Source organism: Xyrauchen texanus, chromosome 10, assembly GCF_025860055.1.
Source record: "Xyrauchen texanus isolate HMW12.3.18 chromosome 10, RBS_HiC_50CHRs, whole genome shotgun sequence".
NCBI lineage: Eukaryota > Metazoa > Chordata > Actinopteri > Cypriniformes > Catostomidae > Xyrauchen > Xyrauchen texanus.
This window is the reverse complement of record NC_068285.1, coordinates 25,760,247-25,786,494: the sequence shown is the minus strand read 5'-3', so window position 1 is coordinate 25,786,494 and position 26,248 is coordinate 25,760,247. Positions and strand designations below refer to the sequence as shown.

The 26,248-nt window shown below is 36.9% G+C and overlaps 1 protein-coding gene across 1 annotated transcript in view; it reads left to right on the top strand.

Moving 5' to 3' along the window:
* Nucleotides 1–26,248, top strand: part of LOC127650657 (syndetin-like) — a 199,768-nt gene that overhangs the window by 26,972 nt on the left and 146,548 nt on the right. Inside the window, exons 5-11 of the mRNA XM_052136228.1 lie at nucleotides 807–860; nucleotides 8,542–8,612; nucleotides 9,266–9,383; nucleotides 9,494–9,529; nucleotides 10,625–10,707; nucleotides 21,965–22,007; nucleotides 23,421–23,519. Coding sequence (XP_051992188.1) covers nucleotides 807–860; nucleotides 8,542–8,612; nucleotides 9,266–9,383; nucleotides 9,494–9,529; nucleotides 10,625–10,707; nucleotides 21,965–22,007; nucleotides 23,421–23,519 — 504 coding nt within the window. The remainder of the gene's footprint in view (nucleotides 1–806; nucleotides 861–8,541; nucleotides 8,613–9,265; nucleotides 9,384–9,493; nucleotides 9,530–10,624; nucleotides 10,708–21,964; nucleotides 22,008–23,420; nucleotides 23,520–26,248) is intronic.

Below are 26,248 nucleotides of genomic sequence, written 5' to 3'. Positions count from 1 at the left end.
AAAATAGAAACAAAGGGTCCTTACTTTGGTGAAAAAAATTATTTTAACTAAAGGAAAAAGGAAACAACAAGGGGAACTATTTTTTATATTTGTGTTTTATTTATTTACAAATAATTATATATACTGTTTTTCTATATTTTGTATTTATTATGTATTTATTCTATTCATTTATCTATTTACCTTTTTATTACACAACTTAAACATCATATTTGTTTATTTTTCACTTAAATGTCATTGAAGACTTGAGTGTTAACTTCCTCAAAGAGTTTAAAGCGAAATCATTCAATGAGATCTAGCTTTCCCTGTTTCAAATCGAAAAAGTAATTTCTTAACCCTCCTTAAACAAACCTAGATTGATTGTGTAAAATGAACATTGCCCAGAAGATCTTATTTTACAGCAATGTGGTTGTGGAATAGATTATTTTATCTTCTCACCCACACGTGTTACCAATAAGGGTTACAGTACATCACCAAAAAAAAAAGAAAATAATTTATTTTATTCCATGGGACACAAAAGTTGGTGTAATGGAGTTTGTTAGTCTCAGTCACCATTCACTTTCAATTTTATTTTTTCCCCCACATAAAATGAAAGAGAATGGTGACTGAGACAAACATACTAACTTACTGCTCCTTTTATAGTGTGTTCCACAGAAACTGAATAAAGTCATAAAAGTTGATGGTGAATAATAATGATGACATTTTCTTTTTTGGGTGAACTATGCCTTTCAATGCACAAACAGATTAAACTGTCTTGCATGGACATGTTGAACAGATGTTAACCTTTTGCTTGTGTTCTTATCTTACAGGTATCTAGAAGAGTGGCAGACCTCATCTTGGAAAAACAGCCATCCTATGTTAAGGTAAGCAATCTGTCACATCCGGTTTAGCTATGGCACAATTTGCCAGGAAAATTGGGTTTGCAGGATGGGTCCAATTAACATCTGGCTCCCGGCCAGTTCCCTTTTAATAGAGATACATGCCATTGTGCAAGGAAAACAATCAAAGGTTTATTAACACATTATGTTTCTCCAGTTACATGTTTGATAAATACTAAGATGCAAGCATCTTTGTCTTCAAGTTAACAAATCATAGTAACCATATTTACTTCATTATTACACATTATTGTGTGGTCTTATTGTGAATAATTTTTTAGTGAATTTTATTCGGAAGTCAAAAAAGAATATAGAGAGATTGTCTTCATATTATTATGAAGAGTAAATCACTTGCATATGAGACTGAAGTTCACATTATACGACTAAAACTGTCTGTTATTATCCACTGGCAGATAAATGTTCAGATTTCACTCACCAGTGATTGAGTTGTATTGGCTAAGAAGTTGTTCAGCATCCTTTCACAGCGTGTTAAGAGTAAATGTGTGGTTGGACTCGTTCCGTGTCCAATGCGTGTCCAATGACGAGATCCATGCAATCCATTTGCATTGAATAATGTCTTTTTTAAAACCCTTTCTGTTCTTTATAGTCAATTGTTGGATCAAAAAATTTTTTATAAATAAATAAATATTCAATACATATAACACAGATTATTAAAAGAAACCATTGGAATCCTCTCTTGTTAATATGTGCTAATTTACAGACGCTCTTTACAGAACAGACCGGTTTTCTTAAAGAGACATAACCGATTTTTAGTACACGCTCTACAAATCAATGTAAATTCTGCTCAGTAGTATAAATGATGCTTTAAACAATGAGCATATATCAAAATTTGCAATATAAAATCATATTTATTTATAGGTTTATACATTTTTGAAAAGCTAAAATGTGACCAAAAACAAAACAAAACAAAAAAAAAATATATATATATATAATTACAATGTACCTAGTTACAAGGTCCCCTGTATGATTAACCGCATTAGCTGGGAGAGAATTTCTGTCATATGCAAGAAACATGGACATTATATCTGAAATATACCCATATGAATCAATATTGAGTCAAAATCAGAAAGCTTGTAAATTGGAATCAAATTGTGAAATCTGTATAAATGACCAGCTCTAGTTACATTGTGATAAAATGTAGCATGCATATGAGAGTGTGTTGTGTTTCGCAGATGATGTGACTGATGGAAAGGCTAAAGATACTGTGTGTTTTTAACTCAAATGATTTTCCTGCGATTTGGGATCAAAGCCGAAGTAGAAGAAAGAGCTGAGGCTCTTTGTCCGCTTGCCTCTGGTCATATTTCTCTCATCCTTAAACATCACTTTGAATCTCTTTGAAATAGATCACTTTGGATCACTTTGAAATGTCTTTTGAAGGTATTCACATCTCGACACGCTGAGCTTTGATGTTGAAAAGCCAGGATTTCCACCTTGTGCCTGTTGCATTGTCGTTTGGTGTATTCGGATTCTACTGTGACAGTGATGGGCGGGTGAAGTTGAGGGGGGTGGGGGATTCTCCAAGTTTGATTGACTGAATGATTTTTGAAAAAAACTCACATAAACCAGATTATTGTTGGACTTGATTATCAGCATGGCTGTGATTCATTAAATCACATTAAAGTAAAAGAACTCAAATAAATGGTGTAATATAACAAATAGTTAATTTATAATTGGACGAGCAGTGTTCCAACAGCGCTGATATTAGGATAATAACATTTGGACTCGTGTTTTCTTTGCCTCTTTGTGGATATTTGTTTGCTAGCTGACAGCTGTGTTGCTTGGTGTCATGCAATGATTGATCTTCTTTAGGAACTATTTTCATTGGCTGAGCAAAAAGAAACAGAAAAACTGGCCATATTGTTTATAAAATGTAAGTTACATGATTATAAATTCTTGTTTACAGAACTGTTGTATAAAAGCAAAACCACCCTTGCAATTGGCCAAGTAATTGATAGGGACCATTATTGATCTTTTCTGCTGGGTCTCTTGGCAATAGTTTTTAACATCAGAGTGCCAAATTGAGTTCTCTCCCCATGCCTTTTGTCGTTCAAAATGAGATTATGGGACAAAAGCCTTAAGAATGCATATTAATTTCCGTATTTTAAATCATAATTTATGGCTCGAGTGGGTGGTTGAAGAAGAGACACTTTCTTTTCTGCTTGGAGAAAATCACGACTGTTTTCTTGTCCCTTTGGAATTCAGCTGTATGTGTCTTGCTGGGCAATAGCCCACCAAGCAAAATATCTCATGTGCTGTGCCTAAAGATATGCTGTCCAACCCAATTTGTGTATGTGTGTTGAGGGGTGGGATAGATGAAATGGAAATTCATAACAGCTATGGAACACCAGCAGTGCCTCTAAACATATATTTGAATTGCTAAGCAAAAGAAAATACATTTGGCGTCACCTTACAAGATGAATGATGGGGAAACCCTAGTTTGTCATCGGCAGACCACATTTAGTTATGTAGGGACATCTTTCTGACTGTCATTTTTCATTCTTTTGAGGAAAACAAACAAACAGTATTATAGTGTCATTCTGTGACCTAAATGTGGCCTCTTCCTTGCCATTTGCGCTTTTCCTGGGAGCATTAGCCAGACCCTTGCCTAGATGGTCTCCGTAACCTTGCTAATGGCACAGTTGTTGTCTGTACCATTAACCTTAATGCTCTCATCCTCAAACCTTTTTTTTTTCTATAACCGGTTCTTTACTTAATTCTCAAACATTTAATAGCATGTTGTTGTATAATATTTAAAGGTGACGTGTGTAATTTTATCCAAGATTATTTTGTTTGTAGATTTTAGTGGTGCAGAAGTTACACCTTGCACATTTCAAGCATTCCACCTCTATCCATCCAAGAAGAAATGAAGATATTTATCTTCTGACCTAAATCACAGATTCTGAAATGGACAGTGGAACCAACGTTTAAAGATTACTACTAACAATTATGTCACTGTAAATTGCCCTTAGATTCATTGTAGGCACCACAAAAAGCATTAGGGATTCATCTTACATTATTGAGGCAGACAGTGACATATTTCATGCCATCTATGAGGCTTTTAAACAACACTGAAAATGCTTCCTGAATTAGGAAAACAAAATCACTGAAATAAATATTTTTTAACTATTTATAGCCCCATGAAGCTTCTTGTAGCCCCAAAAAGAGTACACATTTACCAGTGTAACCTTCATCAAAAGATACCAGAGGACAACAGTTTTAGGAAAACCCACTCTGTGTTGTTTAAAATTCGTTTTTTTTAATACTTAAGCAAAGAGCAGGAGCCAGGGGTCACACAAGTACTATTTTTAAACCCTTGCTGACTTAAACAACTGACATTGACTCCTAAAAGGGTCTGGATGTAGAGAGAAGTAAAGGATGTTTATTTGTGTTCCTCCTTTTTGAAGAGCTTTTACTTCCTATAAGCCTGTAGGTGCTTTACCACAAGCCATTTTACACCTCAGCAGTTTGTGTCTGTTCTGAGCCGTTCAGAGATAAGATGGGATTTCAGCCTTGCTTTTGAGCTACAGTATATTACAGTCTCTCTATTTCTTCTGGATATTGTGATACATCTTGTTCTGTGCCCAAAATGAAATAGTCAAACAGAGGTGCATCACATCACAGAAATTGTCTTTCTCTCTATTACCTTCTTGCTATGCAGTTAATCATTTAGCGGATACTTTTATCCAAACTATCATACAATGTACTTAAGTAAATACAGGCACAACACCCTGGAACAACCTGGGCTTGCTCATATTATCTTGCTTGAAAGCACAATGATGATGCCTATGGATTCTGCTTTGCTGGGTTTAAACCTTCAATCATTAAGTTACCGACCCAGATTTTTGTTGACTATGCCACATCGTCCCATAAATGGCTCAACATCCAAAGATCTGCAAGTAGGCTAAGGCCAGAAACATACTTTATGCAAGTATGCATATGCAAGCTCTTGGCAAATGCATTGCCACCATGCGGTCCGTTTGGACATGCTGAACGCGTGTTCTTGCGTTACTGTGGCAGTAATAAACCTCAGTACACAAGGGGGCAATATAGTTACATTAAAAAGTCTGTGCCATTAAACTGGATGTGTTATCATTCTAGGAAGTTGCTATAAATATATTAACTTTAACTTACTGGCTCAGCAATATTATTTTCAAACTGTTGCTTGGCCATAACAATATTTGACTTAAAAGAGAGAATTTGTTGCAGAAGTGGACAGCTCACGCTGATGTTCAGTGATGCTTAGTATGAAATGTGGGTGTTACTTCCATTATCAAGTAAACACTGTTGTTGTTACAACATACGTCTGTTCATTCATTCTTTGTGGTGTTGGGATTTCGAGGAGAGCATGTCTGATTTCATGATGACATACATCAATCACTATGTCAGTGTGTTACTGAATGATAATAAACTACAAAAAAAGCCATAAATGACAAAGAAAGAGCAAACAAAACCAGCACACTGTTTCTCCCAGATGTGAAGTAAATTTAATCTATGCACAAACGCAATATTTCGAGCAAAATTATACATTGTTTTAGCTGAGTACCTCTGTTAGTTCAGCTTCAGATGTATTTGCTTGTCATCTTGTCACCCTGCATGTTGAGATCAGACACACTGATGAAGAGCTATGAAGTTCTTGGGATTGGACGGTTATTTATTTTTAAATCCGTACGCAAGTTTAAACATTTGTTTGGCATAGTGGTTGATTGACATGTGAGAGAGGTGGTGCTTCACTGCTGCCCGGGACGCATGTGTTATTTGTGATTCAATCACAAAAAGTTTTACAACTATATTAAGCACTGACCATTTGTGATTAATACCAGTCGTAAACCGGGTCTAAAATGACTGCAGCCGAAGCTAGTGAATGCTATAAAAAGACTTCAGGTGGAAGTTGCACCCACATCCATTTCCCCAGTAAGACCCCCAGGTAAAAAGGTTGATAGCACCCATTGCACAAATGTTGAGAATGCAACATGTAATTGTGCTGTGTTAATTGCGCTCTTTCACATTTTCGAACTTGTGTAGTTAAATAAATGTCTTATACTTGCCTCATTGAATGAAACTGAGGATGCAGTTTATCATTGAACTAATAAGTCAAATGAGTCTGACTAATTTGTGTGGGTTGGTTGATGAGATTTTTAGCTGCGGTCTGTTTTCTTTTTTCTTTCTTTCTGTAACATTGGAAACTAAAAGACTCCAAGGACTTGCTTGACAAGCCCAGTTTTCTTTTCTGTGTTCGTATTTCCAAGGCACAGGGAACAGGGGTTAAATTGGGCCAGAATGGTCTGGAATGGCATTGCATGTCTCAGTCCAGTTTTTGTTTTTAGTCATTTCACACATTCCATCTTCATTTAGCAAGTGTAATTGCTCAAAAAAACATTTTAAGTTCATCAGTTGTGGACCCTGGTAGAGGTGGAATATTTAAGAGTGGCTACATTCTCTAGAGCAGACTGCTATTACACACTGGTATTACAGCATGGTCAACTCTGTTCAATAGAAATAGTGAGATATGCAAACTACATGTGGTTGCAATTTTGCTTGTTTTATTAAGATGCTATATAACTGGACATCAGAATCAAAAACAAAGATTATACATCTGGTCCAACACACAGTAAATTTTTCATCTTTGTGTACGTTGAAGCTTTTTTTTTTTTTATATATATATATATATATGATATATAGCTGGTAGAATTCAATGAAGCTGTCAGCTGAGAACATGTGTTAGCTGTGTTTGATATAATGCCAAGTGATTTTCTAGGACCAAATGAGCCATTAGCGTGATTACTCAAGGATAAGGTGTTTGAGTGATGGCTGCTGGAAATGGGGCCTGTCTATATTTGATCAAAAATTTTTTTTTTTTTTTTTTAAATAGTGATGGTGCTGTTTTTTTTACATCAGTAATGTCCTGACTGTAATTTGTGATCAGTTGATTTCCACTTTGGTGAATTAAAGTAACTTTCTTTCCATAAGAGCAAAATCTATACATCTGTACATCACATTTGGTGCCAGTGTGTATGTGTGTGTGTGTGTGTGTGTGTGTATATATATATATATATATATATATATATATATTCCCTCACCTAGGGTTCCCAACAACCCCTAGCGAGTCAGATTTAGTTAGATCACAGCCATTGTTTGCTACTAGGGAGGGACATTTTAAAGAACATTTGATTAGACAATAAGTGTAAGATGAAGTGGCAATGGCAAAAGGAATCATCAGTTTTTTGGTTTTCCTGGAAAGCAAAGACTGTAAATTTTAAATGTGTTTATCTGATAAATATTGTTTTATTTTTCAACTCTTAGAAGTACAGATATAGATGGTGTCAAAGTTAACAGACACAGACTAAAATCTACAAAACTACAATTTGTTTTAATTTCCTGAGGCCTACAATGTGTACAATTTAGTAGAGCAAACTAGGGAGAGTAAGCTTGACTACGCTTCAGTTCTCTGGAAGCCCAGATGCACATCTGAACAGTTGACTGGAACTGAGGGTGCTGGGTTATCAGTGAACTAAGACAAATGTCTACGAATTTGTGTGGGAAGGTAGATGAGATTTTAATTCATTGCTGCTGTCGCCAGTTGTTTTTCTTCTGTCTGTTTCAGTCGAAACTTAATACCAAAAGATTTTTCTGAACCTCGAATCATGCCAGTAGAGGCTGAGCTTCTTCGAAACTGTGAACTATTCTTGTTTAAGCTCAGAAGTTGACTGGATCCCTTGAGGAGTCTATGACTCAGAGGGGCTATGGCTCGGCCAGCATCCTATTCTAGCAAGGGCAAATCCAAGGGCACTTTAGAAGCTCCCTGTCTCACTGATACAGATATTCTACTGGAATGCCACAGCTCAGTTTATTAGACATGTTTATTTAACACAGACATCCTCTTGACCTCACACCTTCCATGTGTTTAACAGTTGACCGAAGATCAAATTAAGTCACAACCGTATTCTAACAACTGTAACCACAATGACTAAAAAATGGTGACGTCAGTAACACCGGCATGTCTGTTCACAATTGCCAACACACTATTAAATAAATGAGTCCATTTGAGGTGCAAGTTCATCCATCAGATCATAATTAACCGACAGCGGCTTTGAATGCTTTTTAACTGTGTGTAGAGCGCAGCTTTTGTGTCATTCAGCTCACACCGTGAGCAGTCAGCGGAAAACAGCGGTTGAATCTTCGGATGACACGCAGCTCATTTCTTCATATCTGTGCGTTAACAAAACCCCACATGAAACGCACAAGACACATGCGTGTACAGTGCAGCATGTCTCTCACTGTACATGACTTAACTAAAAACTAGTTGTCCAGTACGGTTCCATTCACACAGCACAGGTTTGCTGAGAATGCGGTTGTGAGACCTGAAAATTTGTGGGTGTCAGTTCAGGTATAGAATGCGGTTGTCACACTTGTAAATAACCGTCCTGTGTGTGATTGTAACCGTATTAAGCACTCAAAACAGGTCTGACAACCATATTCTGCTGCTATGTGAATGTGGCCCATGTGAGCTAATATGCAGGCAGCTATTTGGAAGGAAGGTTGTGCCCAATGTCTCGATATTAGTGTTTACTTCAAAGGGTTTCAAAGTAACTCTTGTTTAATGTTCAGGAAAAATTCTGTAAACAACTTGAAAATCAATGTTGTGTTGTAGGAGCTTGAGAGAGTGACATCTCTACAGACCAACCTGCAGCTGGCTGCAGTCATCTGCATAAATGCACGAAGGTCAGAGAACATTTATCTCTATAAATACCAGAAACTGTTCTTGGCACTTTCCATGAATAGGATGCAAAACAGGACCTGAAAGTCTTTTAACAAAATGTCAGTGAAACGACATGGTTAACCTTGACCAGAACATTTTGATATTTAACTTTAGGCGGTGTACTAAATATTATATGAGCCATTTTATTTTCCATTCATTTTAAATGAGTGTTCCAATGTTTGTAACCTTGCCCCCAAAATTTGGGATGTTTAATTACAGTTAAAAAATAAAAATGTTTCATATTTGAACACATTCTTGGATTTTATTATTTTTAAGTTATGCTCATAAAAAGTTAACATTAAATAGACAGACAAACTGTTGGATATAAAGTCGAGAAGCTCAAGACCTTTGAGATGGGACAGGACAAAATCACTATTTGAAGGGCACATATAGACATTTAGAATGCTTATGTTAGATAAAAATAATCCACCTTACATATAGTAAAGTCCTAAAACACAAGTTTAGTGCCTTTTTAATAATAAAAAAATGTAATAAAAAAAACTTTTGTAAAAATATATTTCATCATATTTGTGTAAAGTGCCAATTTTGGTAATCAGTTTGGTATTTCCATAAGCAATAGAATAGGGCTGAATCTGTTATTCTGTTCTGCTTCCAGGCAACTTCGTTCCGCTAAAGAGGACTTCACAGAAGCCAGTCTGGGACTGCTGTCCAATCAGAGACGCCGACAGCTGTTAACAGGATTGCTGAAGTCTTTGAGGACCATAAAGACTCTGGTAATCACTACATCAGCATGGTTAATGGCTCAAAAGAGCAATTCTCTATAAAGAGTTCATTTTCTACTGCCCAGTCTCACAGGCCATCTTTCCTTCTCTGTCTTTTACAGCAAAGAACTGATGTCAGACTAAGAGAGATGCTGGAGGTAAGTTGATCCAGTTATCTATTTAAATATGCAGAGCTCAAATACACCCAATATTTAAAGAAGGACCACTATGGTAAAATGGTCTGCACTTATATAGCGCCTTTTTAACCTTAACGGTATTCAAAGTGCTTTACACTGTGACACATTCACCCATTCACACACACATTCATACACCAATGGCGGCAGAGACTAGAGAACTCAAACACAACTGTACAGTATGTGTATTAGTTGGACAAAGATGCTTTAGACTGAGATGTTTCTCATACCCTCTACTTCTCTTTAGCATTGTGAAGAAGCACCATATAATTGTTTTTTTTTTTTTACTATGTATGTATTAAACAGAAATATCGAACAATATCAAAACAATGCTTTTTTTATTAACATATAAAAATAAGAAAATGTATTACAAAATAATAATAATATGTGTTTAAGTAGGATAAACCTTGTTATAGAAACAACTATTCAGTAATTACAATGATGTAACCCTCACAAACCTTAAGTATGCATAACACAGTAAAGTTTTTATTGTTATTGTTCATTTCTTATCTGATATGACCAAAATAAATGATTTGTGGTTCAGTATGTAAGTCACATGGTAATTCAGTAGGTGAGCCGTTAAAGGCTCATTTTAGAATACATTTATGAATCAATTTAACCTATGCATTAAAAGAGCTGGCTCAGTTGTTTGCAAATACAACACTGTGCCCAGTCTCATTTACATTCAGTTCAGACTGTAAGCTCACAATTAAGATCAGCTAAAAGCTAAACACTAAAACACAATTTATTTTGCAGTGGTACTGTAGGTCCAGTAGCAGTGTAAGAAACACTGTCAGAGTATTTTAGTACGGAGGCGGAAGAATGCAGGCATTAAATAAACATTAACTGACTGAATGTCATGAAAATCTTTTGGTTCCAATCTCCCAACCCTACTAATTATAATGTTTAGTCTGTTTATGTCCTCTAAATTCAAATTACTCATGTAAAATGAATTTAATTGTCTCATTGGAAGATAATATTACCACATAAGCAATGTAATGGCATTCATTAAACCATTAGCTCATTATTAATATAAAATGTCACCGTTTCATTTTACAGGAGGAAGACTATGCAGGTGCCATCCAGTTGTGTTTAGAATGCCAGAATGCCGCCAGCACTTTCAAGCACTACAACTGTATAAGGTTTGTAGAGAACTGTTCACTTAATTGATTAGTGATCCAGTGCCTAGAACTCACTAATTAAGTAATATGCCCTTGAATATAATGGGATTTATTTGAATTTTTGAATTAAAAAATAAATGCTATATTTTTGTTTCAGCTCTTCATAATGAGCAATTTTAGTACATAGTAATTGAAATATAGTATCTGTCCTTAGGATTAGCATTAAGCTTCATAATAAGTATGATAATATCATATACAACTTGACACATCTTGTGATGTTTATCTTATGAATGTTGTAAGGTTTGCACAGTCTGAAACCTTAAAAATGCTTCCTTTGCAGAAAATAGATGTAGGTAGAAATCAGTTTTGGGTGTGATGCATTACTATGTAATTAATTACTGTATTTAAATTACTTTTTCCATTGAAAAAAGTAAGAGATTACTCTTAATTTTTCAGCCATTTAATAAGTTACTCTGATGTAATGGCATTAAATACCGTATAGACTCTAGAACAATTCTATATATAACAGTGAATTTAAAATCGAAATGTAATGTCTAATGTTAAAATATATGTTTTCTAATTTAACGCTGCCCCCTTAAATTCTTTGTCCAGTTCATGAATAATTGATATGATTTATTTGAAAGAATTAAAAGAACAGTTTCATGTCTATCCTTGTATTTTTCATCTGGTTGAGGTTGATAAGTGTTTAAGGAAGTAATAAGAAATGCAATTACCTTTCAGACAGAGTAATTAGTACAGTAATATAATTATGCTGTAGATGTAGTAATTAGTAGTTAGTAATTAATTACTTTTTAGAGTAACTTACCCAGTACTGGTAGTAAGTCATCAACGTACATCCAAATCCCATATTTGCAAAATGTCTTGCCTGTTAAAATACCTTAATCTGATGATTTTATGAAGGCAGTTTAGATGTATCTTTCACTTCCCATAATATTGTACAATCTTGTACACATGGTTTAACAGTTGGTGCAAACTGGATGTCTGAACGTGCTGTTGGGACAAGTAAATTAATTTAGAAATGTCAAGTTTTTTCCAACTTATAATTCCATTTATACCTAGAAATAAGCATTGTTGTACATATTCATTTGAATTTGTTTTAGATCATTAGGTATGAAATAGCGGTGTCTTGGAAGTCTGTTCCACCATGCAGATGAAAAAATTAATAACTATACGTTTTGTTCAAATTGAGATAAAACTGAAATCGGATCTGTCATCAAACCTATGCAGATGGGTTTTGGTTCAACTATGTTCAGATTTATTGCTCAGAAATTACAGTAGCTACCAATAAGTGTTTGCATAGTTACTGGTTTTTGCCAATGTTGGGCAGTGTCTGAAAACAGTTTCCTTACGATGTGCATTCATAGAAACGCAGTATATTGACTATAGGTCGGCTGATAGTGGATTTTGCAGACATGTTAAATAAGGTGGTGAAAAGGCAAATAACATTTTAATTGGCCGATATTTTGGGTAGCCTTCCACAAGCTTCTCACAGTACGTTTCTGGAATTTTGGCCCATTCCTCCAGACGAAGCTGGTGTATTCTGAGTCAGGTTTGTAGGCCTCCTTGCTCACACACTTTTTCAGTCCTTCACACTAGTTTTCTATTGGATTGAGGTCAGGGCTTTGTGATGGCCACTGTAATACCTTGACTTTGTTGTCCTTAAGCCATTTTGCCACAACTTTGGAGTTATGCTTGGGGTCATTGTCCATTTGGAAGACCCATTTGCAACCAAGCTTTAACTTCCTGGCTGATGTCTTGAGATGTTGCTTCAATATATCCACATAATTGTCCTTCCTCCTGATGCCATCGGTTTTGTGAAGTGCACCAGTCCCTCCTGCAGCACATCACCCCCACAACATGATACTGCCACCCTCATGCTTCATGGTTGGGATGTTATTCTTCGGCTTGCAAGCCTCACCCTTTTTCCTTCAAACATAACGATGGTCATTATGGCTAAACAGTTCAATTTGTTAAATTTTTATTTGCACTTTTCGCACCAAACTACATTCATCTCTAGGAGACAGAATGTGTCTCCTTCCTCAGCGGTATGATGGCTGCATGGTCCCATGGTGTTTTTACGTGTCTTTTTTACTTCCACTCTTTGGGAACAGAAATGATTGCTTGTACTACAATAGCAGTATCAGAGATTCAGTTATATTGTCACCTAAGTGCATTGCACAGCTTTTATTTCACAAGATGTTCTCAAGTTGGCTTGAAGAATGTGATGCTTAAAAAACTTGTGAAGTTTCGTCAGCGAATATGATGCTTGAATATATACAACTGTTTGCTGTACAGTGATCAATATACCACCACCCACACTAATGGAATGTCATTATCTCATTATGATGCAGCCTAAGAGGGGGAGGGTTCATTGGGAAAAGGATGTGAAAGGATGCTGTAATTTTTCTAACTTTCACTCTTTCTTTCCCGGCCTGTTTTACTCTGCACGAGACTGCATTGCTGCTCGGTTCTAGTTGGCATAGGAAGTTATTGATATTTGATCATCCTCCAGCCAGCCCACTCTGCACACAGAGATATCCGTGCATGTGCAAGTACATGGAAGCCTGCCCAAATGTGATTTCCTCCTGTTTGGACCAATTCATTTCTCGCCCTTTGAATCTAGTGTGGAAAACAAATTCAGGAATTTATGTTTCCAGACCAGGTATTGATGTATTGTGCGCTTTTTTTTAATTTTTATTTTATTTTATTATTTACATTTTTTATTGGAAGTGTCCCTCTCTCCATTCTTTTCCAATTCTTTTTCTACCTTGAATGCTGCAAGACTACTAAAAGAGCCAGATATTTTCTCTGTCGGATTTTACACTCTCCTCTGCGACAATTAAAATCCCCATGAAATTGATTGACACACTGTTTTCTGTCCTGTGTTGATGTATTCCTATTGAAACAGGACGTTTTGGGCGTGACATATTAAATGGTTCATCCAATTTTTTTTTTATCGCGAATAAGCTTAACAGCCATGTACCATGATTTGCTACATGCTGGTTGGTTGCAGGGGAGGGACATTTTCATTCAAAAGAGGATTTGATTGGATCATTTTTGAGTCCATTTCTCAGAAGGGAAAGACTAGGTTTTAAATGTGAGAATTATCTGCTAAATGTGAATTGTTTCAACTTATAGAAGGACACCATCATACAGATGGCTTCAAAGCTAATAGACAAGGACTAAAAACCACAAAACTCTTATTTTGATTTCATTGGGTGAGATTATGTAGGCTAGATTTGATGCATAAATTATTTTACATAAGACACCGTCATTGCTGCAGCAGAAATCATGAAGTCTGTCTTGATAAATGTGCTGCTGTTTTATACGTGAGCCAGAGACAATATGGAGCTGATTGTCAGACCGCCACATGTGTTACTGTCTCATTTACTTCTCCTTGTAATGATGCATAATGTGCTCTCATGTGTTTGCTGCTCTAATAGCCAGTGACAGTCAGAGGAATTGTCGCCTTGTCGTGCTGGGTTTTTAATGCGTTGAAATTGACGTAGTCTTCAGGATCCAACAGCAATGGTTGTGTGATGCCAGTTGTCCTTGTTGTTTTTCCTTTCCCTGTATGGTTTTTCAGTTAATTAGTCTCTTAACAAGCAATGAGGTTGGTGAAAAAGTATTTCTGTGAAGAGTGACGTTAGCCTCTGCATTACTCATGAGTTGGGTTGAATGGTTCTTGACAAAACTGTGACTGAAGAGCTGTAATTTTACCTCAAACATCTGCTGAGGATTTGGAGTTGTGATGCAGACAGAATCAAGAAGTATTTTTGGTTATGCAAATCTTACACATTCTATATGACAGTAGAAACACAAGCAAAGAAAATAATAAATTCAGACAAATATTGAAGAGAGGGCTAAATTGTCATCTCTGTCTATCTCCATCAGCAATACTGTTTCACCCTCAATACAAATGCTAATGTATGACATCACCACTTAGGTGAAGCCTTGTCTTATGATTCGCAGGGAGGCCATCACAATTTGTGGTATGCCTCTACTACAAAATCTCTCTTTAACTTGGCTCATGGTCACCTCCCCTGGCTTCCTAATAAGACTGAGTGTGTCTGAAAAGGACCACTGCCAGCAGAAACACTAAAAATTTCCCTTTGACTACAAACTCATCCACCTGTTTTACAATTCAGCAGGCTCTTCTAGGAGAGTGGAGTGCTATCCAACAGCCGCAACCTCTGTTAATAAAAGCTGTTAGATGGAATCTCAGTATATTTATGTTAATAGCTCTGCAGTTTTCTCATTTCTATCCCTGAATCGAAAATATATAAGATGTTTATTTGGATGCATTGAGGTGCTGAGATACAGGGTGTTTATTGAGGTGGGTATTGATGTGTTTACTGGGGGTGCTGCCTGAATCAGAACACAGGAGTTTCAGAAGAGATGTATAGAATGTCTGAGATCCGGGGAGTCTAGATACACTTGCTGTCAATGTCACAATGGGAAATCTGATTCCTTAGTAAAACTTTTTGAATCTCTACCCTTTGAGATTGAAATTCCATGTTATGCTTTCATCTCATTCAGATCCATGTCTCACCATGCCTTTTTTTTAATCGAAACGTTTTAGCACACTGAACAGAATGGTAATTGACAGGGTATTCTATAAAAAGCAAACCCACAGATTTTCCAATGTTTGGCAGGCCAATGCCATATGTCTCATTCTGTCTTTAGGGAGCCTATCAAAAGCTGTATTGCTGGTGTTGGTGTCTTGCCAAATGATCTTCAAAAATCCAAAGCTAATTTCTTATTTTTCGAAACGATTTAACTTTTTTTGTTTTTTTAATTCATTCAAATTGCCCATAAGAGTGGCAAATTTGAAGCCATCGCAGATACCTGTACTCTTGTATGAAGGAGGTATATCGTTAGCATTAGCATTGTGCCTATTACGATGGACTTCAGAGGATGAACTGATGACAACTCCAATCATAAGACATGGGATACTTCAAATACCACTGCCTGAACCTTGGACTTGGGATAGACCTCACCGAAATGATCTGCTGGTTGAAATGCACCTCACTGATCTCTGCCTGCATCACCTTGGTCTAATGATGGACTGCACTCTTAAAATTTAATACATAGACTATCAATTTATTGCCAACAAAAGCCTTCATCAGCCAACTAACTATGGACAATTGCATCTATGTGAACTTCTGCAGTTAATCCAGGATGAACTTCAAAGACATTAGTCATTAATCATAAAGTTCATACAAAATCTTTGTTTAAACACTGGCCTTGAACACTTGGTTTAATCGTTTTAAACCATGATTTTCACTGCACATAAATAACTAATATTGGCATTATATTCATGCAGTTTAGCCAGAGGGCAGCTGGCCCCAGTGAGCCTGGTTTCTCCCAAGGTTATTTTTCTTGTGTTAAAGGTTGTGTTTCATGCCATAGTTGACTTCAGCTTGCTCACTGGGGTTCTAAATACAATTATTATTTACTTTGTACATTTTGTATAACATTTTTTAATTTACTATCATATTTAATCAAACTACACAATGATGACTTTAAGACTTTATAGATATTACAGTTTCATTATCTGTTAATGCACGATTTTCTGTAAAGCTGCTTTGAAACTATGTGTGTTGTGAACAGCACTATACAAATAAAAATTCCTTCTCACCATCACAATTGGAGATGCATGGCTTGTGCAGGACCTTCTGGATGTACGTGATTGGAAATCTGTCATATTTGCTCTTGGGAACCTCCATCATTTTTGATGCCATGTGTTTAATCACTCTGGAGCAACAAAAAAGAATGTCATCACATCACTGTTTGGCTGATGGCACCACAGGAACATGCACATTCCCCAAGCCTTTACTGGTTCACACTTTAAAGAGCCTATCTGTGACAGGTTGGAGGGCGGGGCCGGGTCGTGATTATACACACTTATCAGGCTAATCAAGCCTCCGAGAGGGATAAAGGCCTACTGCGGACTAGGTGTGACAGAGAGAGAGAACGTTTACGGGCAGCTGTCCGACACCTTTGTGTGTTTGTGTCTTTTCGTTTAAGTTTTTTATTAAAATAGATGCAGAGATGGGCTCCCGGCCGACTGCCTGGAGAGGGAGAACCGCTGTCAGGGGCCGGGGAGACCCCTTCTGTTCCCCGAGAATGTGGCAGGGGATTCCGCTCCAATTCAGAGCCGAATGTAGAATGACACGCTTCAATGTAAACCAAAAAGCTTGGGTGTCTCAGGATGGTCCTCACTGTGCATTCAAAAGCTAATGAAATACGTGTACACATCACGACATCAAGCAGTTTAACCTTAAACATTGTGTAAATATTAAATGAAGGGCAAGGAGGAGGAGGGAACCAGCTGAACAGTCAACATAAACTTTAATGATATAAATTAACTTAAAACAACATAAAACACAAGGATACATAAAACGAACACAGACACACATGCAGTGTGGCCACGTGCATCTCTCACTCGAACTGGCACCTCTGGCTCCCCTTTATCTCGCTTTCCCGCTGATCAGCTGATTCAGCGCTGGCCTTGCATCATGCCCTCCTCATCATCACACCCTCCCCCACCCGATTCAGACTGGTTTAACTCCCCGAGAATAGTTAGCTTGCTAACTATTATTCACTTTTAAGCACAGCATGCTAGAATAACTCAAAAGTACTCTCCAAGAAGTTGCATCTCTCAATTAATCTCTCAATTAATTTGAGAATTGTGTCTCCCATTTAAACCACCGCCATTAAAGTATTTGTTTTAGTCAACCACCATGGCACATCCCTAATACATACCTACCTACAGTTGAAGTGATTAAAACTTGTTTTTTAACCACTCCACATATTTAATATTATCAAACTATAGTTTTGGCAAGTCGCTTAGGACATGTACTTTGTGCATAACACAAGTAATCTTTCCAACAATTGTTTACAGACAGATTGTTTCACTTTTAATTGACTATATCATAATTCCAGTGGGTCAGAAGTTTACATACACTTAACAAGTTAACTGTGCCATTAAGTAGCTTGGAAAATTCCAGAAAATTATGTCAGGACTTTAGACAATTTGCTTCTGATAGGAGGTGTACTGAATTGGAGCTGTACCTGTGGATGTATTTAAAGGCCTACCTTCAAACTCAGTGCCTCTTTGCTTGACATCATGGGAAAATCTAAAAAAATCCACCAAGACCTCAGATTGCGGACCTCCACAAGTCTGGTTCCGCCTTGGGAGTCATTTACAAATGCCTGAAGGTACCACATTCATCTGTACAAACAACTGTACCAAAGTATAAACACCATGGGACCATGCAGCCATCATACTGCTCAGGAAGGAGACCTGGATATGAACATAGTTTGGTTCTAAAAGTGCAAATCAATCTCAGAACAACAGCAAAGGACCTTGTGAAGATGCTGGAGGAAACAGGTAGACAAGTTTCTATATCCACAGTATAACAAGTCCTATAATAACATAATCTGAAAGGCTGCTCAACAAGGAAGAAGCCAATGCTCCAAAACTGCCATAAAAAAATCCAGACTACATTTTGCAAGTGCACATGGGGACAAAGATCTTACTTTTTGGAGAAATTACCTCTGGTCTTATGAAACAAAATGTGAACTTTTTAGCCATAATGACCATAGTTATTTTTGAAGAATAACATCCCATCCGTGAAGCATGGGGGTGGCAGCATCATGTTGTGAGGTTGCTTTGCTGCAGGAGGGTCTGGTGCACTTCACAAAATAGATGGCATTATGAAGAAGGAAAATTATGTGGACATATTGAAGCAGCATCTCAAGACATCAACCATGAAGTTAAATCTCGGTCGCAAATGGCTCTTCCAGATTGACACTGACTCCAAGCATTCCACCAAAATTGTGGCAAAATGGTTTAAGGACAACAAAGTCAACTTATTGGAGTGGCCATCACAAAGCCGTGACCTCAATGTGAAAGAAAATTTGTGTGCTGAACTGAAAATGTCTGCAAGCAAAACCTGATTCAGTTACACCAGTTCTGTCTGGAGGAATGGGCTAAAATTCCAGAAACTTATTGTGGGAAGCTTATGGAAGGCTACCCAAAAACTTTTACCCAATTTAAACAATGTAAAGGCAATGTTACCAAATACTAACAAATTTTATGTAAACTTCTGACCCACTGGGAATGTGATGAAAGAAATAAAAGCTGAAATAAATAATTCTCTCTACTATTATTCTGACATTTCACATTCTTATAATACAGTTGGGATCCTAACTGACCTATGACAGGGAATGTTTCCTACAACAAAATGTCAGAAATTGTGAAAAATTAATTTGGCTAAGATGTATGTAAACTTCACTTTACATGCTCCCTGGCATGAAGTACATCTCTCCCCCTTTCCCTGGTGCAGGGCGTGCCTTACGCCCCATCTGCCGGCAGGTCATCCCTGCCTTCCTGAATCTGGGAGGGGACAGGGGGTGGGAAACTAATGATTAAAATAAGGGGTACTTCCTGTAACAGTGTAGTACCCCAAACAAAAACAAACACTAAAATTTAAAGCTTTAGACTTCAACTGTACATACATAAATTAATTAATTAATAAAAATAGGACACTGGCCAAACATATACAATAATACAATGAAATATGTTGCTTGCCAAAAAAGTGTCAGAATGCACAGTTACTTTTAAATATCCGTCAATGGAGAAAGATGCCTGACACAGGGCTGCTGCTTCAATTCTTTTTCAAAATGCAAACATCTGCACTCTCAGATAAACCTGTTTTGGATATTGAGGGTATCTTTTATACTTTTTTAAATAATTGTTTCCATTTCCTGCTGCAAGTTAGGTACTTTCTATCAGCGCTAATCTCTGGCAGTAATGGTCGCTTCAGTTTTCTGAAGAGACAGCAGAGTTAATTGCTGAGAGACACAAGCCAGAGAAAGGGCCCAGCAGCAGGGTTTTACAGCCCAGCACACTCTGCTTTTACAAACATTGCCCACAAATCTAGCCTTATCCTTTAATTTAGTCACATCTAACACCGTCGGCCCCATGCTATTAGCAACCCAGAATTTATGTTCTGGAAGAAAGAGTTAGCTTTGTGTCTTTGTCTTTCCTCCCTGCGCTTTCTTGGCTAATGGCATGGTAATGATAAGAGACTGTTTGAATTGAAATGTTTTTATTTTGCGACAGATCCTGTCATCAAAACTCATTAAAATGTGATTTTATGTGGCCTCCCTAAAGGAATCACAGAGGCTTGAAGAGGCAAAGCAGTGACAAGCCGTGAGCAAGTCGGAAGTAATAATTGGCTGGATTTGATGTTGAGGTTCTACTGAGGGGCCCGAAGAGAACGGGACCCACATTGAGTTAGAGCCCACTGTGATGGATGGAGGCAGACCAACGAGCTGCTGCAGTCTCCCAATTGCGAAGAACTCCAAAAAACAGCACTCAAATGCTTGTGTCTGAAGTTTTTTTTTAATGAATTTTTTTATTCATTAAAAAAAAAATCTTATGGTCTTGATTTTTGTGTACTGTCCTGCTGGTCTTCTGCTACAACAGAAAAAAAAAAAAAAACAGCATTCCAGTTTAAGAAGCCTCCTACTTCTGCACTCCAGCTGGGCCAAATGATTTAGGTAGCTGCTCCTCATGCCAAGAATCATGCATTAAGACAAAATAAGTCTTTTTATGGGAAAACAGTGTAACTAAAAGGTTTGTAGAGAATTGCTGACTGGATTAATGCCAGCGTTTAGAATTAACTAAATAAGTCACATTTTCTTGAAAAGAAAAGTAAATTTTTGTCTTTTGTATTGACATATTGGTATTGTCTCCAAGTCAACATGAAACTGCATTCACTACCCATTTTCAGAATGCGACGTATTTCAATGAGAAATAAATGTAGGACGTGATTTTAATCCACCAAGAAATTATTGAATTGTTCACAATAGTGCCAGACCTGAATGCATGTTTGCAATCGATTGAGGAATGGATGAAATTTGAATTTAGTCCCACAAATCAGGCCATATTTATTTGAGCTGCTTCTTGCTGGGAACTGCGATAGTTCATGGGACTCATGTAGAAATTGAAAGTCAAGTTTACCCTTGAGAGCATCTCAACAATCCCATCGGTAAAGCTGTTTTTCCAAATCAAAATTTTTTTGGCAATATTTTAGGAAGGCTAATGATTTAGGTAGCTATTCCTCATGCCCAGAATCATGCATTATGGCAAAATGAGAGTGCTTAGGGGAAGAAATGGGAACAGGTTGCTTGAACACCTCTTTTGCATGGAGTGCCTTCAAAGAGAGGGAAAAAGAGGAGATGGGGAATTAATAGAGAGAAAGAGGCAGATTAATTAAAATTTTATGCATTCTGTCTAATCTTTAAACAACACTGGTCCTCAGGGACTGGGAATGGGACTCTTCTCGAGCTGAGTTAGCTTGTGAAATGAGTTGCAGTCGTTCTTAATTGTCGGATCATGGTGATTCTTGGTCATCGGCAAAGTAGCTGTTTATATGTTGCTCAAAGATTGCTTTTCAGCACTGGCTTTTTTAAAGGTGCACTCTGTAATTTTTTATGTTGTGCTTGTTGGTATGAAAGGGGACGTGCTGTTCCTGTGGGTCCAAAAGTCTTGAAATATATTTTTTAAATGAATGTTTATAAAAAGTCTGAAGTATATTAAATGGGACAACAAGTCTTAATTATAATTATGCCTGTTTTCAAACAGGTTTCCTGAACACTCTCCCCATCTGCCATTGGTCGCACACATTGGTTGAGCAAATGTTGTTACGTCGGACTGATCTGGATGCTCAGACAATCTGGCCAATGTTTTCAAAGCTCCACAGAGTCAGTATTGACACTTTTCGGTGGAAACAACCTATGAATGGGTTGCCTATAGTTGTCTCTGCACATGAAACTAGTTTAGGAGAAAGTATTTTAACATCAAAAACAATTACACACTTCACCTTTAACACTAACAAATCATATTTGACTTGTTATAGCTGCACAAAATAAGCAACAAGCCATGTTTGGAAATGCATTTGTGCTGTTCAAATGTCAATGCCATTTCTATTTTTCCAAAGAGCAAAATGTCACTGTCTCCAAGGCTGTCTCACACATTTCTCTGAGAAGGAATGCTTCTGTTTTCCAACATGCCTCTAAACTGTGCTTGGTGGTTTGTTATGTTGCTCTGTAAACAGAGGACAATGTTTACCTATGGTGAAGAATGGACTGACATTGATTATTTCAACATTTTTAGTATTTCGTTCAAAAGTCTCTGTTGTCATCCTTGCTTAACTGATCAAAATGGTCTCTCTTTCCACAGTGAGTTGAATTCCAAACTGCAAGACACTCTGGAGCAAATAGAGGTATGTAGTTTTTGTCCTTCCACAGGTCAAAGTGAGAATTTAGGCAACCTTCTTTTTACAATAAGACTTCGTTCTCCTTATTTCTATACATAAGATCACCCTGTTTCCTTTGGAAGCACCCACAAAGTTTGCCAGATTGAACAACAGAGGTTGCCTTGTTGTAGTGCCTCAAAATGATATGATCTAAACAGATCGGAAGGAACACTTGACCATGCGTTTTACATCTAACAGTAATGCTCAGGGTTTCAGTCTGCCAGCATTTAGTCTCTCAGGCCCTTAGGCAGATGGACTTTGTTTTATGAAATAAATTGCTGCCTTTCAGGATTTGGTCGCTGTGCTCAAGTCGATAGGAGTGCAAATACCCCCCCCATCTTTTTATCTTTTCCGTTCGCACATCCTACACATTAGTGAATAGCACGATACCTGTGCCACTAAGTGCTATGAAGGCTGCCATCATTGTTATAGTGATTTGCACAGCATTTATATTTCAGAAACGGCATACATCCAATGCAATAATCTGTGGAATGTGAATGCTTATCTTTGAGCTCAAATGATGTTGTAAATTCAGTATTGTCAGTGATTTAAACCACATTTCGTTATCGTCCTCATTCATCTTTTGTAATTCTGCATATCAGCACCATAAAATAGGGCTTCCAAATTGTTTTTCCCCTGATACTAGCGGGGCTGGGCAAAATGAAGAATTTCAGTTCATGAGTTGAAACTTGATTTATGTTAGCCATGCCCACAGATGTTGAATTGAAATTTGAATTTGAATTGCAGAAATTTACCAAATTGAATTTCAAACCATAATTACATTTAATTTGGGTGTAATTTCCTGATGTGTAGGATACTTTTTTATTGGATATTTCTGAAATGTCAAAGCAGTTAACTTAGCCACCAAAACTGATATCAAAACTTTATTATAAATGTTTCGTTCCATTTTCAAGAATTTGAGATTAAGTATCGTTTCATTTCATGTTTACAGAAAAGAGTGCAAATTAGCATGTAATGCAATTAAAGTTAGATTTTTATCAAAACATGCAATAATTAATCCAAAATAATCTGATAAAATTGCCTTTTAGAAGTTATCTACACAACACGTTACAAGTTGGGCACATTATACTGAAGAATGAAATGTTTTATTAAAAACGACCCTTTCAGACCTTATTTTAATTTAATTCCATTTGAATTGTACTTCATTGAATTTGAATTACAATTCTGTATCTTGTTTTCTATCTAATTTCACATTCAAGATTCATTTGGAATTTAATTTAGTTGGAATTGGCACTCTTAATTTAATTCTAAATGGTAAATATCCCTAGTTTCCATATACATACTAATTAAGCAGGTGAACCTGTGAACTTCCTCCATCTGCTGCTGCTGATCATGCTAATTTTACGTCTTTCCACGCAGGAACAGCTAGATGTGGCACTTTCCAAGACCTGCAAGCACTTTGATGTCTCTCATTACACCAAAGTTCAGTTGGCATATAAACTTCTGGGTAAGACACAGGTGAGTCATTGCAGCTTTATCCAGTTCTCCCTGCCCACTTTATCCCCTCCACCTCCACTATTCCTCCTTGCTCCCCCGCCTCCACTTTTCCTCCTTCCTCCCCCTCAAAATGGGAAGATGATTCATACCTGGTAAACGTGCACTAGACAGGGGTCATTGTTGCTCTTTGTCTTGCTGTTTGCTTATGTAGGAGAGGTGGATTTTTTGGCACCGTGTCAAGTTAATAAGAAATGCTACAGTGTGTCTCGACTTGAGGCACCTGTGTTTTGCCATTCATGGTGCTGAGTTTAGCTTTTTTAGTGCAAGATTGCGTTCGGTGTGAACGGCTTCTTGGGCAGCATTCTAACTCTCATGGTACCTCATCTTGTAAGTGTCTGATTGAAGACATAAAATATTGTTGCAACGTTAGCATGTTGCTAAGCTAACAGTACAATACTCTGACAATACTTTTGACAATACTTTTTTTGGCAAAAAATAACACAAATATTGGTTAAAATAATCTATTTTTAAATGCAATTAAACTTCATTTTTGTTGACTTCATTATTGAATGAAATCTACATTTATTTATAATCGACATTTCTCCAGCTTTTTCCACCATCTTGGAATCCTTTTTTCTACTAAGGTTTGAAGGACGCATGCAATGCTGCATTAGAATTTGGCCAAAATCGTCTCTCTCTCGATGTATATGTGTCCATGTCTACCTGTCTGTGTTTAAGTATGCAAATGTGTGCAGTCTTGAGAAGTGTCCTGCCTTCTCTGAAGAGTCTTCCATGTGTCACTTTGATCACCAAAGTCTCTTGGGTAGATAGCAGCTGCCCTGCGTTTATTCATTCATGCATTCACTCAGTCTCACTATCTCTGACATGCGACATAAAGGAATGGTTTATCCAAAATAAAAATTCTGTCATTTTTCACTCACTATCATTTAATTATAATTCATGGAACACAGATGGAAAGCTTTATCCAGCTCTTTTACATACAACAGCAGTTCATAGTGACCACATCAAGCTCAATAACAGAAGTCAATGCAACTAGAGTTGTTTTAAATAATTCTTTACTGTCAAAACATTGCATTCTCCAACCTAGTCTAATAGAATCTTACTATAACGACATTTTTGAAAAACTGATTTTTAAATGCCACTCTTTTTGTTTTGCTGCAGTTTTCTTGTGAAATTAACACTAGAGGTGTCTCAACAACTGTGCATTTTATTCACTTTCACACAAATCATGAGTGCAATGTCTGATTATGAATATATGAACACTTATTTTGCACACAATTACCCACACACTGCTATGTTATCATATCGACACACTTTTACAGTAACGCATCATTTGATTTGATTAAACACATATTCCAATGTTATTAGCTTGCTTGGTAACTCACCTGAAAGAATGTCTTAAAAGACCGCTGTTCAAAACCAGTCAAGCATGCAAGCTGACACGTGAGAGTCATAGAAATGTCACGAGATGATGTGGTTGCTTCAGAAAAAAAAAATCATGTCAAATTTTCGTTTCGCATTATCGGTTAGGTTTAGTCATTGGTAAGAGTAAGGATATCTGATTTGTTGAACTCTCATTTATCTTTAGGATACTATTGGTTAGGTTCAGGCTAAATTTTTAGGTTGTCAAAGTATGCTTTACTCATCCATTTAAAATTCACCTAACAAGCCTCATCTAATTACAACATAATTTCACTTGCTTTTGGCACCCCCTGGTGGACATTTCACTGGAAACTGCAACCAAAACGTGTAATATAGCATATCATTTTAGTTTGCAAAAATGTTACCATGGTCACGTAATTTTCATTAGATCATTCATTAGGCAGCTTTCAAATCATATATGGCACCTGTGGTGCTGGTTGGCCATTGGTTCTAGCATTAGGGACCAATCATCATGACATCAAACCTGTGCAAAATTTTATTTGAGAGCTGCAGCGAAGTTGAAGATTATCAGTGAATAACAATTTAAATTCTGTCTGTCCATCACACTAAGCTATTGTATGGCTTCAGAAGATTTATAGTGTAAGAATCATTTGGACCACTTTTTTGGTGCTTTTATAGTGTCTTCTGTCCTTTTTGGAGTTTGACAGTGTGGAGGATTTTGATTCATTCATTATCTGAAGAGATCCTTAGGTTATTCATGACTCTTATATTGGATGCTAATATTGAAACTTTTTGGTGATATAAGCTTTCCAACAAACCACTTTGAAAGGTTTTTGACACTGTGCGACACAACAATCCAACCTAGACATTCCAACATGCTTTCAGCTAGTTTGTTGACCATCCAACTTCATAGATTAAAACTCATCAAACGCTAACCTTGTTTCAGTACGTACGTCAATCGCTAAAACTGTTTATTTGTCCTCTAAAGAGGTGCTTTTCGCTCTGGCTGTGTTCCATGAACACTGCAATTAGCCTAATGACTGCACAGCTAATTCTCGATCTTTTCATCTTCACTGTTTTTTTGTTTTTCTTGTCATTAAATTTGTCTAATGGATGTAACTGCTCATTTTTTTCAGCACAACTAATGTTTCCACCATGGTTTTCTTCAGATGGGTTATGACTTTTTTATTTCAGTTCAGTTTTAAAATCTTTTCCCTCACAGAACGTATAAAGACAAAGAAAATAACTCTGTAAATTCCACTATTTTCTATTTTCACTTTAAAGTAATTTCCCCCTGCCCTTATTTTAATGCTTTGACCTGCATGAGAAGACAAATATTGTGCCGT